The sequence below is a fragment of the Pelobates fuscus genome, chromosome 1, assembly GCF_036172605.1.
Source record: "Pelobates fuscus isolate aPelFus1 chromosome 1, aPelFus1.pri, whole genome shotgun sequence".
Lineage (NCBI taxonomy): Eukaryota > Metazoa > Chordata > Amphibia > Anura > Pelobatidae > Pelobates > Pelobates fuscus.
This window is the reverse complement of record NC_086317.1, coordinates 4,450,829-4,464,873: the sequence shown is the minus strand read 5'-3', so window position 1 is coordinate 4,464,873 and position 14,045 is coordinate 4,450,829. Positions and strand designations below refer to the sequence as shown.

At 45.1% G+C, this 14,045-nt stretch overlaps 1 protein-coding gene across 1 annotated transcript in view; it reads right to left on the bottom strand.

The window, feature by feature from the left end:
• Positions 1-12,769, bottom strand: part of LOC134586338 (T-cell surface antigen CD2-like) — a 103,713-nt gene extending 90,944 nt beyond the window's left edge. The window contains exon 1 of the mRNA XM_063441807.1: positions 12,673-12,769. Coding sequence (XP_063297877.1) covers positions 12,673-12,736 — 64 coding nt within the window. The 5' untranslated portion in view covers positions 12,737-12,769. The remainder of the gene's footprint in view (positions 1-12,672) is intronic.
• Positions 12,770-14,045: the final 1,276 nt, after the last annotated feature.

Here is a 14,045-nt window from a genome sequence, read left to right as displayed (position 1 = left end):
TATAATAATTTGACCTACAGCTTACCTTGTGTCCTGGCTGAGGCTGATGGGAGTGAGCCTCTGTCTCCATGCTGTCTGTGTGCTCCCCCCTCCTCCTCCCTCCCACGTGGTTCTTTTTTTAGCTGGGAGGAAGTGACAGGCTGTTTATCACTTCCTCCCCGCTGGCAGGTACTGCAGGGGTCGTGTAAGGCTCTTAAAGGGTCAGTCACCCCACCGGGCCCCTGTTCATTATGCGATTTCCGGGATATTGTATGTCAGATTGTGTGTGCGATTTCCGGGATATTGTGTGTGATTTCCGGGATATTGTATGTCAGATTGTGTGTGTGATTTCCGGGATATTGTGTGTCAGATAGTGTGTGTGATTTCCGGGATATTGTATGTCAGATAGTGTTTGTGATTTCTGGGATATTGTATGTCAGATTGTGTGTGTGATTTCCGGGATATTGTATGTCAGATTGTGTTTGTGATTTCCTGGATATTGTATGTCAGATAGTGTTTGTGATTTCCAGGATATTGTATGTCAGATTGTGTGTGTGATTTCCAGGATATTGTATGTCAGATTGTGTTTGTGATTTCCGGGATATTGTATGTCAGATTGTGTTTGTGATTTCCTGGATATTGTATGTCAGATAGTGTTTGTGATTTCCGGGATATTGTATGTCAGATTGTGTGTGTGATTTCCGGGATATTGTATGTCAGATTGTGTTCGTGATTTCCTGGATATTGTATGTCAGACTGTGTGTGTGATTTCCGGGATATTGTATGTCAGATAGTGTTTGTGATTTCCGGGATATTGTATGTCAGATAGTGTTTGTGATTTCCGGGATATTGTATGTCAGATTGTGTTTGTGATTTCCTGGATATTGTATGTCAGATTGTGTGTGCGATTTCCAGGATATTGTGTGTGATTTCCGGGATATTGTATGTCAGATAGTGTGTGTGATTTCCTGGATATTGTATGTCAGATTGTGTGTGTGATTTCCGGGATATTGTATGTCAGATAGTGTTTGTGATTTCTGGGATATTGTATGTCAGATTGTGTGTGTGATTTTCGGGATATTGTATGTCAGATAGTGTTTGTGATTTCCGGGATATTGTATGTCAGATAGTGTTTGTGATTTTCGGGATATTGTATGTCAGATAGTGTTTGTGATTTTCGGGATATTGTATGTCAGATAGTGTTTGGGATTTTCGGGATATTGTATGTCAGATAGTGTTTGGGATTTTCGGGATATTGTATGTCAGATAGTGTTTGGGATTTTCGGGATATTGTATGTCAGATAGTGTTTGTGATTTCCGGGATATTGTATGTCAGATAGTGTTTGGGATTTTCGGGATATTGTATGTCAGACAGTGTTTGTGATTTCCGGGATATTGTATGTCAGATAGTGTTTGGGATTTTCGGGATATTGTATGTCAGATAGTGTTTGTGATTTCCGGGATATTGTATGTCAGATAGTGTTTGGGATTTTCGGGATATTGTATGTCAGATAGTGTTTGTGATTTCCGGGATATTGTATGTCAGATAGTGTTTGGGATTTTCGGGATATTGTATGTCAGATAGTGTTTGGGATATTGTATGTCAGATAGTGTTTGGGATTTTCAGGATATTGTATGTCAGATAGTGTTTGGGATTTCCGGGATATTGTATGTCAGATAGTGTTTGTGATTTCCGGGATATTGTATGTCAGATAGTGTGTGTGATTTCCGGGATATTGTATGTCAGATAGTGTTTGTGATTTCCGGGATATTGTATGTCAGATAGTGTGTGTGATTTCCGGGATATTGTATGAGACTTGAGTTTGTCAGGGAGACTTGGGATGTCTGTCGTGTGTGATGAGGACGCCATGTCGACCCTGAGGTGGGTCTGGGGAGACGTTAATAAACTCCAGCAGTCGGAAAGTAACAGGTTGTTAAATGTTTCGTACGGAAAACATTTGTTGCGGAATGATAAACGAGAGAATTGTGTTTGTCCTCAATACTCAGAAATACAGTAACCCACATCCTCTGCTCATCTCACCAAACCCACAGCCCATGCCTGCATTCACATGTGGTGAGCAGCCATGATCTACAAAATGGCACACATTGACAATAAAGTATCAGGTATCACCATAGTAGGAGGCGTAAATAGAAACCACGGGCCCTTGTGCCAAAATTGCCCTGGGACCCCCCTCCTCCAGCCCCTCGATGTCTCATTCCCAGGCCCTTCATGTATTTCCCCCCTCCCCCCCCTGCTCCATACATACAGGAGTGGGAGAGAAACCGTAACCCCACGGCGAGCGGACAAGTATTTGGATGCCCACCGACAGCAGAGACTCTTCTCTTCAGAGACTGGATGTGGTTTTGTGGGTGGCTGTGGGGCAGTAGCATTATTAAATTGCCTGTGAGGCACTACTGGACCAGGAGGCTGCAGCAGCACCTCCTGGTCCAGTAGTGCCTCACAGGCAATTTAATAATGCTACTGCCCCACAGCCTCGCTTCTCCAGTGCCACATCTGTAAAAAAATGGGTCTTATGCGCAGGGATTGCCCCCAGAACCGAGATCGGGCTGCATGGATCCACACAGGGCCAAGTACAGTACCTTAGTCACTGATTGGGATCCGGGCAACAGAAGCCTGAGCCCGCTAGGCCAACCCCCAGGACGAAGATGCAGGTGTTAGCTTTCCTAGGGACAGCAGGGTACTATAGGAAGTTTTGTGCCCAATTACAGCCAAACCCCTTACCGACCTGACACGTAAGAATCTTCCCCGCCAAGTAGTCTGGCCCCGGAGTGTGAGCAGGCATTCCAACAGTTGAAATAAGCACTTGTAAATGCCCCTGTTTTGGCCGCCCCCAATCCAGCTAAATGCTTTCTTGTCCATACAGACGCTTCTATGTTTGAATTGGGGGCAGTACTGAGCCAAGTCGGAGCAGATGGCAGAGAACATCCTGTGGCTTACATCAGTTGCAAGCTGTTACCTCAAAATGTAGGCTATGCTGCCATTGAAAAGGAATGCCTGCCCGTGGTGTGGGCCCTGAAAATGCAGCAACCTTATTTATACGGATCCCAACCCGTGGGTCTGGTTAAACCGAGTGGTGGGAGACAACACCAGGCTGCTGCGCTGGAGTTTGGTGCTGCAGCCTTTTGACTTCACTGTACATTACCGGCCCGGGAAACAAAACGGAAATGCTGACGGGCTGTCTAGGCAGACAGAATTGGAAAAATGATTTGTGAGTACCCCCAGACATCCCCAAGCCAATCCGTGGAGGATCAGACTGTTTGCCGGCTTGTGGTTACAGGGGAGCAGTGTAGCGGAATGGACATTTGCAAGCTACTTTTTATCCCCTATATTGGCTGTCAGTATTTCGGTGGTTCTTCTTTGGCCGTTCGGGAGACTTCATACGAACGGAATTAATTTGTCTCCCGAACAAGGACCACCCCTGTACCCCATTAGAATGTTAACACCAAGCACTTAAGTGTGAAACAATTAATGAGTGCTTCTCTCTCTGGGTGGAAGAATGGCAGTCATCTTGTCTCCCAAATGTGGGCAGCAGTACTTGGTCATCAAGTAACTGGAACTATTTTCGGCTTGGCACGCGCGAACACCTGTAAACTGTTGACCGCTGCCCATTCCTGTTCCCGACCACCTACTTGAACGCCGTTTGGGAGATGTAAAGTACCGAACAGGGGTAGCATTCATACCATGAAAGCAAGAGATTCCCTTGTACTTTTTTTTCACAGAAAACTCACGAACAGAGACCGGCCAGGGCACTTATTTTCCTGAAACTATTTTCGGCTACCTCCTCGTGTCTGGCCAGTCAAATCTTCCACTCGATGCCGTTCCACCAATCTGAGTGATTCTTGGATATGTTGGTCACTCAGATCAGGGCTATCAGGGAATGTACATTTTGTGGGGTTCCTATGTATGGATGGGGGACGGGATATTTTGGGGATTTTTTTTGTGCTTGAGAGAATTGAAACAAGGGATTGAAACCCTTGCATTTTCTGCCTGTGAAACCCCTTGCCTGGGAGATTGCATAAAAGCCGTGTATGTGTGAATAAAAATTCAATTATACCCGCAAAGCTGAGTGTCGTCCAGTTGCTGGGGATACGGTGGGAGATTCCTGGATTATTTTACTGTGTTTGGCTGTTCCATTGGATTGTTTTACTAGTTCCTAAGTATATATTGGAGTACCCAGTGGAGGAGAGTCCCTGCTAGGACTAGGGCTCCGCTACAGTTTCAGGTATCACCATAGATTGTGCTGCTGGCTGCTCTAGGTCATGGAAAAGCGTCGGTGGGACAGCGAGGGTGCTCTTTAGGTGATCTACACACAACAGATGCAGACTGCAAGCTCCCTCAAATGCGTTCTTTTGATTTCCCTGCTGGCTTAATCTAGAGTCGTATCTCTAGGCCCAGACAGAGGCAAACAGTCACCTGTCTGAGCCTGGGCCCTAGGAGGAGGCCAATGCTGCCTAATTGGTAATCTGGCTTTGCTCACTTATCCTTTTTAAGTACATTTGTTAAATGTATTTGATCCAAAATAAAATGTAAATGAAATGCATTTAAAAATAAATTTTAAAAAGTAGTAATGCTTGTTTGAATTTTTCCAGCATTCAATCAATTAGGAGGACAAGCAGCCCAGACTAGAAGAGGACAAGCAGCCCAGACTAGAAGAGGACAAGCAGCCCAGACTAGAAGAGGACAAGCAGCCCAGACTAGAAGAGGACAAGCAGCCCAGACTAGAAGAGGTCAAGCAGCCCAGACTAGAAGAGGTCAAGCAGCCCAGACTAGAAGAGGTCAAGCAGCCCAGACTAGAAGAGGTCAAGCAGCCCAGACTAGAAGAGGTCAAGCAGCCCAGACTAGAAGAGGTCAAGCAGCCCAGACTAGAAGAGGTCAAGCAGCCCAGACTAGAAGAGGTCAAGCAGCCCAGACTAGAAGAGGACAAGCAGCCCAGACTAGAAGAGGTCAAGCAGCCCAGACTAGAAGAGGTCAAGCAGCCCAGACTAGAAGAGGTCAAGCAGCCCAGACTAGAAGAGGTCAAGCAGCCCAGACTAGAAGAGGTCAAGCAGCCCAGACTAGAAGAGGTCAAGCAGCCCAGACTAGAAGAGGACAAGCAGCCCAGACTAGAAGAGGTCAAGCAGCCCAGACTAGAAGAGGTCAAGCAGCCCAGACTAGAAGAGGTCAAGCAGCCCAGACTAGAAGAGGTCAAGCAGCCCAGACTAGAAGAGGTCAAGCAGCCCAGACTAGAAGAGGTCAAGCAGCCCAGACTAGAAGAGGACAAGCAGCCCAGACTAGAAGAGGTCAAGCAGCCCAGACTAGAAGAGGTCAAGCAGCCCAGACTAGAAGAGGTCAAGCAGCCCAGACTAGAAGAGGTCAAGCAGCCCAGACTAGAAGAGGTCAAGCAGCCCAGACTAGAAGAGGTCAAGCAGCCCAGACTAGAAGAGGTCAAGCAGCCCAGACTAGAAGAGGTCAAGCAGCCCAGACTAGAAGAGGACAAGCAGCCCAGACTAGAAGAGGACAAGCAGCCCAGACTAGAAGAGGTCAAGCAGCCCAGACTAGAAGAGGACAAGCAGCCCAGACTAGAAGAGGTCAAGCAGCCCAGACTAGAAGAGGACAAGCAGCCCAGACTAGAAGAGGTCAAGCAGCCCAGACTAGAAGAGGACAAGCAGCCCAGACTAGAAGAGGTCAAGCAGCCCAGACTAGAAGAGGTCAAGCAGCCCAGACTAGAAGAGGTCAAGCAGCCCAGACTAGAAGAGGTCAAGCAGCCCAGACTAGAAGAGGTCAAGCAGCCCAGACTAGAAGAGGTCAAGCAGCCCAGACTAGAAGAGGTCAAGCAGCCCAGACTAGAAGAGGTCAAGCAGCCCAGACTAGAAGAGGACAAGCAGCCCAGACTAGAAGAGGACAAGCAGCCCAGACTAGAAGAGGTCAAGCAGCCCAGACTAGAAGAGGTCAAGCAGCCCAGACTAGAAGAGGTCAAGCAGCCCAGACTAGAAGAGGTCAAGCAGCCCAGACTAGAAGAGGTCAAGCAGCCCAGACTAGAAGAGGTCAAGCAGCCCAGACTAGAAGAGGTCAAGCAGCCCAGACTAGAAGAGGTCAAGCAGCCCAGACTAGAAGAGGTCAAGCAGCCCAGACTAGAAGAGGTCAAGCAGCCCAGACTAGAAGAGGTCAAGCAGCCCAGACTAGAAGAGGACAAGCAGCCCAGACTAGAAGAGGACAAGCAGCCCAGACTAGAAGAGGACAAGCAGCCCAGACTAGAAGAGGACAAGCAGCCCAGACTAGAAGAGGTCAAGCAGCCCAGACTAGAAGAGGTCAAGCAGCCCAGACTAGAAGAGGTCAAGCAGCCCAGACTAGAAGAGGTCAAGCAGCCCAGACTAGAAGAGGTCAAGCAGCCCAGACTAGAAGAGGTCAAGCAGCCCAGACTAGAAGAGGTCAAGCAGCCCAGACTAGAAGAGGTCAAGCAGCCCAGACTAGAAGAGGTCAAGCAGCCCAGACTAGAAGAGGTCAAGCAGCCCAGACTAGAAGAGGTCAAGCAGCCCAGACTAGAAGAGGTCAAGCAGCCCAGACTAGAAGAGGTCAAGCAGCCCAGACTAGAAGAGGTCAAGCAGCCCAGACTAGAAGAGGACAAGCAGCCCAGACTAGAAGAGGTCAAGCAGCCCAGACTAGAAGAGGTCAAGCAGCCCAGACTAGAAGAGGTCAAGCAGCCCAGACTAGAAGAGGTCAAGCAGCCCAGACTAGAAGAGGTCAAGCAGCCCAGACTAGAAGAGGTCAAGCAGCCCAGACTAGAAGAGGTCAAGCAGCCCAGACTAGAAGAGGTCAAGCAGCCCAGACTAGAAGAGGACAAGCAGCCCAGACTAGAAGAGGACAAGCAGCCCAGACTAGAAGAGGTCAAGCAGCCCAGACTAGAAGAGGACAAGCAGCCCAGACTAGAAGAGGTCAAGCAGCCCAGACTAGAAGAGGACAAGCAGCCCAGACTAGAAGAGGTCAAGCAGCCCAGACTAGAAGAGGACAAGCAGCCCAGACTAGAAGAGGTCAAGCAGCCCAGACTAGAAGAGGTCAAGCAGCCCAGACTAGAAGAGGTCAAGCAGCCCAGACTAGAAGAGGTCAAGCAGCCCAGACTAGAAGAGGTCAAGCAGCCCAGACTAGAAGAGGTCAAGCAGCCCAGACTAGAAGAGGTCAAGCAGCCCAGACTAGAAGAGGTCAAGCAGCCCAGACTAGAAGAGGACAAGCAGCCCAGACTAGAAGAGGACAAGCAGCCCAGACTAGAAGAGGTCAAGCAGCCCAGACTAGAAGAGGTCAAGCAGCCCAGACTAGAAGAGGTCAAGCAGCCCAGACTAGAAGAGGTCAAGCAGCCCAGACTAGAAGAGGTCAAGCAGCCCAGACTAGAAGAGGTCAAGCAGCCCAGACTAGAAGAGGTCAAGCAGCCCAGACTAGAAGAGGTCAAGCAGCCCAGACTAGAAGAGGTCAAGCAGCCCAGACTAGAAGAGGTCAAGCAGCCCAGACTAGAAGAGGTCAAGCAGCCCAGACTAGAAGAGGACAAGCAGCCCAGACTAGAAGAGGACAAGCAGCCCAGACTAGAAGAGGACAAGCAGCCCAGACTAGAAGAGGACAAGCAGCCCAGACTAGAAGTAATTGTGTAGGACAATGAATATACAAACGTAGAATAAAATACAGGTAAAAAAAATACAAGATTTGGGTAATAAATTGACCTGCAAGTGCATATAATCTATTTAACACATGGTATGAAATATTCAGAATTATAACATACAGAAATCATTCCATTCAGTTCAAGAACATTTTTCAAGTAATGTATCTACAGAAATTCCCATACTGGTAACGTATGTAGATACATTGTTTGTAACGTTTCCTCTGATTGAAATAGTTTCTAATGCCGATCTAAACAAACGAAATCAAGGCCAGGGCTAGATAGTACAAAGTCATTCTCTCAGAATCTCGGTCTGTCAAGTGACGATAGAGAAAACATAACATGATATCTATACAGTTTTAGTAACCGTGTCCCAGTCTTTGTGGCTCAGTGTATTTAGAAATCTGTTCTCATCTTTGTACTAAATATAACCCATTGAATTGTCCACAAAAGGCACATTTAGTTATTTCAACATGATTTTTGCTACCTGTTATACCAAAATCAGCAGACTCGGTGGAAGTTTGGTAAAACGGCTATTCACAAACAGCCAATATGCCACTAAACTCCCTTTATTCATTTATCCAATTCCCCGCAATAAAGAATGGCCCCTCAGTTTTCCCTTACAGAGAATGTGCTAAATATTCAATTCAGACAAATATTTAAATCTCAGATGAGAATCTATTTATCACCATCGTCTGATTATTGTGCCCCAGACACGTGTTAATTAAACTCTGAACCGTTACATTTAAATTCTACTCAATAAAGGACTCGCGCTACTAGGAGAGAGAGAATATCTTCAAACCCCATTAACCAGAACAAGAATAATGCACGACTGCGGTCTCAATCTCACAGTATGGTAGCAGTCATTATTCAGACAGCCCCATAAAATGGCTCGTCAGGGGTTAAACACAGGGAACTAGGATCTCACCCTTTATAAGATCCAACGTGCACATAAGGTAGTCAATGTCCTAATTAGCAATGTGGAGACACCAATAACCACGGCCACAGGTCCTTAATACAAGGAGGTTTAGAGAGTCACAATTAACCCTTTATGGGGCATTCTAAGGAAATAGAATAGCAAAGCCGTAACACGTCCGCAGCAGCTATACACGTAGATCTGCCGCTCCCAAACAGTCTATGACAGCCAGGGTTATTCACTGAACTTAATATTAGAATGAATTTAAATCCAAACGGCATAGTTTAACCTAAAACAGTGTTTCCCAAAACAGTCCTCAAGGCCCACCAACAGTCCAGGATTTATGTATTTCCCGGCTTTATTCCAATGGGGATACTAACAAAACCTGGACTGTTGGTGGGTCTTGAGGACTGGTTTGGGAAACGCTTTCCTAAAATATCCAGTCTGTGATGAGAGTCGAGGAGCAGAAGGATTGTGCTTTATGCAATTTGGATTTTAATTTGCTACATTCCATAGAGTTGTGAAAAAAGCCAGTATTCTGATTATTAAATGCTCTAAGACCGTTATCAGCATTGGATTAAAGCTTGCTATCCAGTAGCTTAATGTTTGTTTAATAAGCGTGAAAATATCTGAACAAAATGTGAATATTATCTTTTATGAATAGCGATGCTCTGGGTCAAAGCATGTGAAAGAACTATAAACACTGAATGAAATGAAACCAATGTTGATCTATGAAAAGTTCGGCCACCAACGCGTTCTATGAGGCTGTCTGATTTCATTAGTTTATGGAAATGTTACAAAGATCGTAACGTCTGTATTAATGTAAAGATAAAAACGTTTCCTGGCTATGGATCCCTAACGGTGGGCAGTGCTGGCGTGATGATCCGTCCGATCACCCAGCTGGAAGTCGCGGTCAGGCCCAGTATGATGGTTGTTGTGGTGGAGGAGGAGATTTAGTTAGTCTATCAAGCTCCTGAAGCAGGTTAGCACCGTGGGGCACAGCCGGCGCACACTATCAGTAATTGCCATTTTCGGAGGTCTCCGAGTGGAGGGGATGAGGGTTAGTCTTGGTTTAGGACCAGCAATTCTACAGCGACAACTCTTTGTGAGACACACCCTTAGCGTTAGTTGTGGAATAAATGCACTCATCTCTGATAATAGCGTTTTGTTCAGCTTTCCCCAAGGCGTAGCCCAGCATGTGTCCCCTTATACAACATCCACAATATCAGAAACAAAAAGGACTACAGCTGGCTGAGCTACAATAACATAGTTATCGTCTATCCTGTGAGTGCATGTCGAGCTGCCAGTGCTCACTTATTGTGACTGTATTACACTAGGTTATTGGAGCTAGGTCTGCTGTGACCCGCGAGCCCCCATGGTACAGCTTGGAAGAGGTTGGTCAGCCACCATTTCTTGTAGCAGTGACTGCGCATTGTATTAAAGCTCTCATTACTACAGGAGTGACGCTGCGCCATAAAGGGAGTCAGTTACTGCGGCCGAGGTCCAGAAATCTGATTTACAATGTGGAGATTTCAGAAGGCCCTGCTTAATTGTGTTCAGTAATGTGTTCTAATAAACTCCTGACATCATGTATCGACACATCCTTCCTTACGGAGCAGTTGGTACTCTTGTCAGTTGACCATTCCTGAACGGGGAATTCTGGGCGCTAGATAGTTCATTTATTTGAATCTCAACATCTGATTGGCTGCAGGCATCACACGCTCTAAGCAGCTGTTTTCTAATCGATGACCGTCACGGTGTGTCATATTTTGGATTTCTCTTTAGAATTGCCAATTCTGTGTTACATCACAATATTATATTAATCAGACGTGCAGTTCGTTTCGAATTACATTTCCAAATTCTGCAATTCAGAAGTGCCTGAATTTCCACATTTTTTACAAAACTAAATAAAACGAAAACAAGCAATTTGTAACAAATTTAATTATTTTGTGTCCATTCGTTTTTTGAAGGATAGCAAATTAGGGGCAACTGAAACTACATAATTAAGAAAATTGATTTTTTTTTTCTTTACGTCTGCTTTCAGCTGTTTCGTAGATAGCGCCCCAATTTGGTATCCTTACACTGAATTGCCATAAATAAGGGGATCAAATTAGGGATTTATCTACTAAGGAACCGAAAGCGCAAAATAGTGAAAAGAGCTTTTCTTAATTCTGATATTTTAGCTGTTTAGTAGATAGCTCCCTTCTGTAGGATTACAACATTTTAAATTTACCAAATTAGGGAGCTATCTACTAAACACAGCAGCTCCATAATCCGTACCATTATGTGGGATTGTCATAAGGTCACATTGTATCGCTTGATCCCCCCACATCTCTCTGTGTATTCGACCCTCTTCCCTTTAGATTGTAAGCTCCTACTGTTCCTGTATGATTGTCCAGCATGCTTTGTTAAATTACATGTTTGTCTTGTTTCCTGCTGTGCAGCGCCGTGGAAAATGTTGGCGCTATATCAATAATTGCAGCCAATTGATATTATTTTCCTATAGTATGTGATAAATACAGCTGTTCCGGTTATAATATGGTTTATAGAAACATAGAATGTGGCGGCAGATAAGAACCATTCGGCCCATCTAGTCTGCCCAGTTTTCTAAATACTTTCATTAGTCCCTGGCCTTATCTAATAGTTAGGATAGCCTTATGCCTATCCCACGCATGCTTAAACTCCTTTACTGTGTTAACCTCTACCACTTCAGCTGGAAGGCTTTTCCATGCATCCACTACCCTCTCTGTAAAGTAATACTTCCTGATATTATTTTTAAACCTTTGTCCCTCTAATTTAAGACTATGTCCTCTTGTTGTGGTAGTTTTTCTTCTTTTAAATATAGTCTCCTCCTTTACTGTGTTGATTCCCTTTATGTATTTAAATGTTTCTATCATAGCCCCCCTGTCTCGTCTTTCCTCCAAGCTATACATACAGTAGCCCTTCTCTGAACTCTCTCTAAAGTATCAATATTATAGAGAGCTTTCGTTTCATTTAAGCATTTCCTTCCCAATTCTGTGTCTACGTTTCATAAAACAATAAAATAATATATTATACTGTCTTCGGCCAATGCAGGATATGTTGAATATGTAGAATTAGCAATATGGTAAAGTGACGCTATCTGTAACGGCGAATACCTGACCGCTTGCGTTCCTGATTCGGCTGGAATGGGACATTTTCTCTGATTCGGCTTTCACTGCGAAATGATTTTAGATTTTGCTCAGGATTGTAGCTACAGTCATTGCTTCACGGTTATTTATCAGATACAGATGTTTGCAACAGATACTGCAGAATAATTCTGAATTGTCTGTCCTGATACGAGCTTAGAAAACATTCAGAATTCATACAAACTAAGAATACATTGTGTGCCTTATGTCCTCTACTCTATCTCTATAGATTGTAAGCCGAGCTCTCTCTATACCTTGTGTTTCCCCGTCCCCCATTCACTATAGATTGTAAGCTTGTGAGCCGAGCTCTCTCTCTCTATACCTTGTTTCCCCGTCCCCATTCTCTATAGATTGTAAGCTTGTGAGCCAAGCTCTCTCTCTCTCTCTCTCTCTCTCTCTCTATACCTTGTGTTTCCCCGTCCCCCATTCTCTATAGATTGTAAGCTTGTGAGCCGAGCTCTCTCTCTCTATACCTTGTTTCCCCGTCCCCATTCTCTATAGATTGTAAGCTTGTGAGACGAGCTCTCTCTCTCTATACCTTGTTTCCCCGTCCCCATTCTCTATAGATTGTAAGCCGAGCTCTCTCTATATTTTGTGTTTCCCCGTCCCCATTCTCTATAGATTGTAAGTTTGTGAGCCGAGCTCTCTCTATACCTTGTGTTTCCCCATTCTCCATTCTCTATAGATTGTAAGCTTGTGAGCCAAGCTCTCTCTATACCTTGTGTTTCCCCATTCTCTATAGATTGTAAGCTTGTGAGCCAAGCTCTCTCTATACCTTGTGTTTCCCCATTCTCTATAGATTGTAAGTTTGTGAGCCAAGCTCTCTCCATACCTTGTGTTTCCCCATTCTCCATTCTCTATAGATTGTAAGCTGGTGAGTCAAGCTCTTTTTTGCCTCTAGATTGTAAGCTCATGAGCCAATATTCTCCATACGGATATACTCCACTGAGTTTGTTTCAGATTTTACCTGTACAAAGGAGAGGGCTCAGACAGATCCAGACGGCCACCACCACCAAACTGCGTACTATCATCTCCTGAAAGTTCACAAGCTGTGGGTCTCTCGGTGGATGTGCTGCACTGAAGATCAGTAGTGTGCAGTACACTCAGAGCAAGGAGGAGGGGCAGGGTGACAATCATTCATATTACAAAACATCCACTTCCTTGTAATTAATGAATCTGCAAGGAATTAGCAGAAGGAATCAGAGACAAAGTGACAGACATGCTCTGGGAGTGTAATGCTTTCTGTCTATATACTAATCAGGACCAGGCTTTGGGGAGCACATACCCCTCCACACACTGGGCTCCATGGCAGGTGTCACGAGAACTGCAGGAGCGTTGCTTGGAGTGATGGAAAGCGATGTAAGTAGGTGATACAGTAATTAATGTGGTAAGGTATGCAGTCAGTTACGCAGAAAGTTAGGAGGTAAGTGATGCAGTAAATAATGCAATAATTAATGCGGTAAGTGATGCAGTAAATAATGCAATAATTAATGCGGTAAGTGATGCAGTAAATAATGCAATAATTAATGCGGTAAGTGATGCAGTAAATAATGCAATAATTAATGCGGTAAGTGATGCTGTAAGTTATTTATTTTATTTATTATTGCCATTTATATAGCGCCAACAGATTCCGTAGCGCTTTACAATATTATGAGAGGGGGATTTAACTATAAATAGGACAGTTACAAATAAACTTACAGGAACAATAGGTTGAAGAGGACCCTGCTCAAACGAGCTTACATTCTATAGGAGGTGGGGTGTAAAACACATTAGGACAGGAATTTACAATCAAATAAGGTGGGCTGCCCTTTTGGAGAGGGCAAGAGACAGGTATGTGAGGTAAGGGTTAGTCTTGGAGGCCATAAGCTTTCCTAAAGAGATGGGTTTTAAGGCACTTCTTAAAAGATGCAAGACTAGGGGAGAGTCTGATGGCGGTAGGCAGGCTATTCCATAGGAAGGGAGCCGCCCGCGAGAAGTCCTGCAAGCGCGAGTTGGCCGTACGAGTGCGGACAACGGACAGGAGGTGGTCACGGGCAGAACGGAGAGACCGAGAAGGGACATACCTATGGATCTGTGAGGAGATATAAGAGGGGCTAGAGTTGTTCAGTGCTTTATAGGTGTGAGTTAGTACCTTGAATTGACTCCTATAGCATACAGGAAGCCAATGTAAGGACTGGCAGAGGGGTGAGGTGTGAGAGAAACGACTAGAGAGGAAAATCAATCTAGCAGCAGCATTCATTACGGACTGTAAGGGTGCAGTACGGCTATTGGGGAGACCAATCAGGAGAGGGTTACAATAATCCATGCGGGAAATTACTAGAGCATGGACAAGCTCCTTGG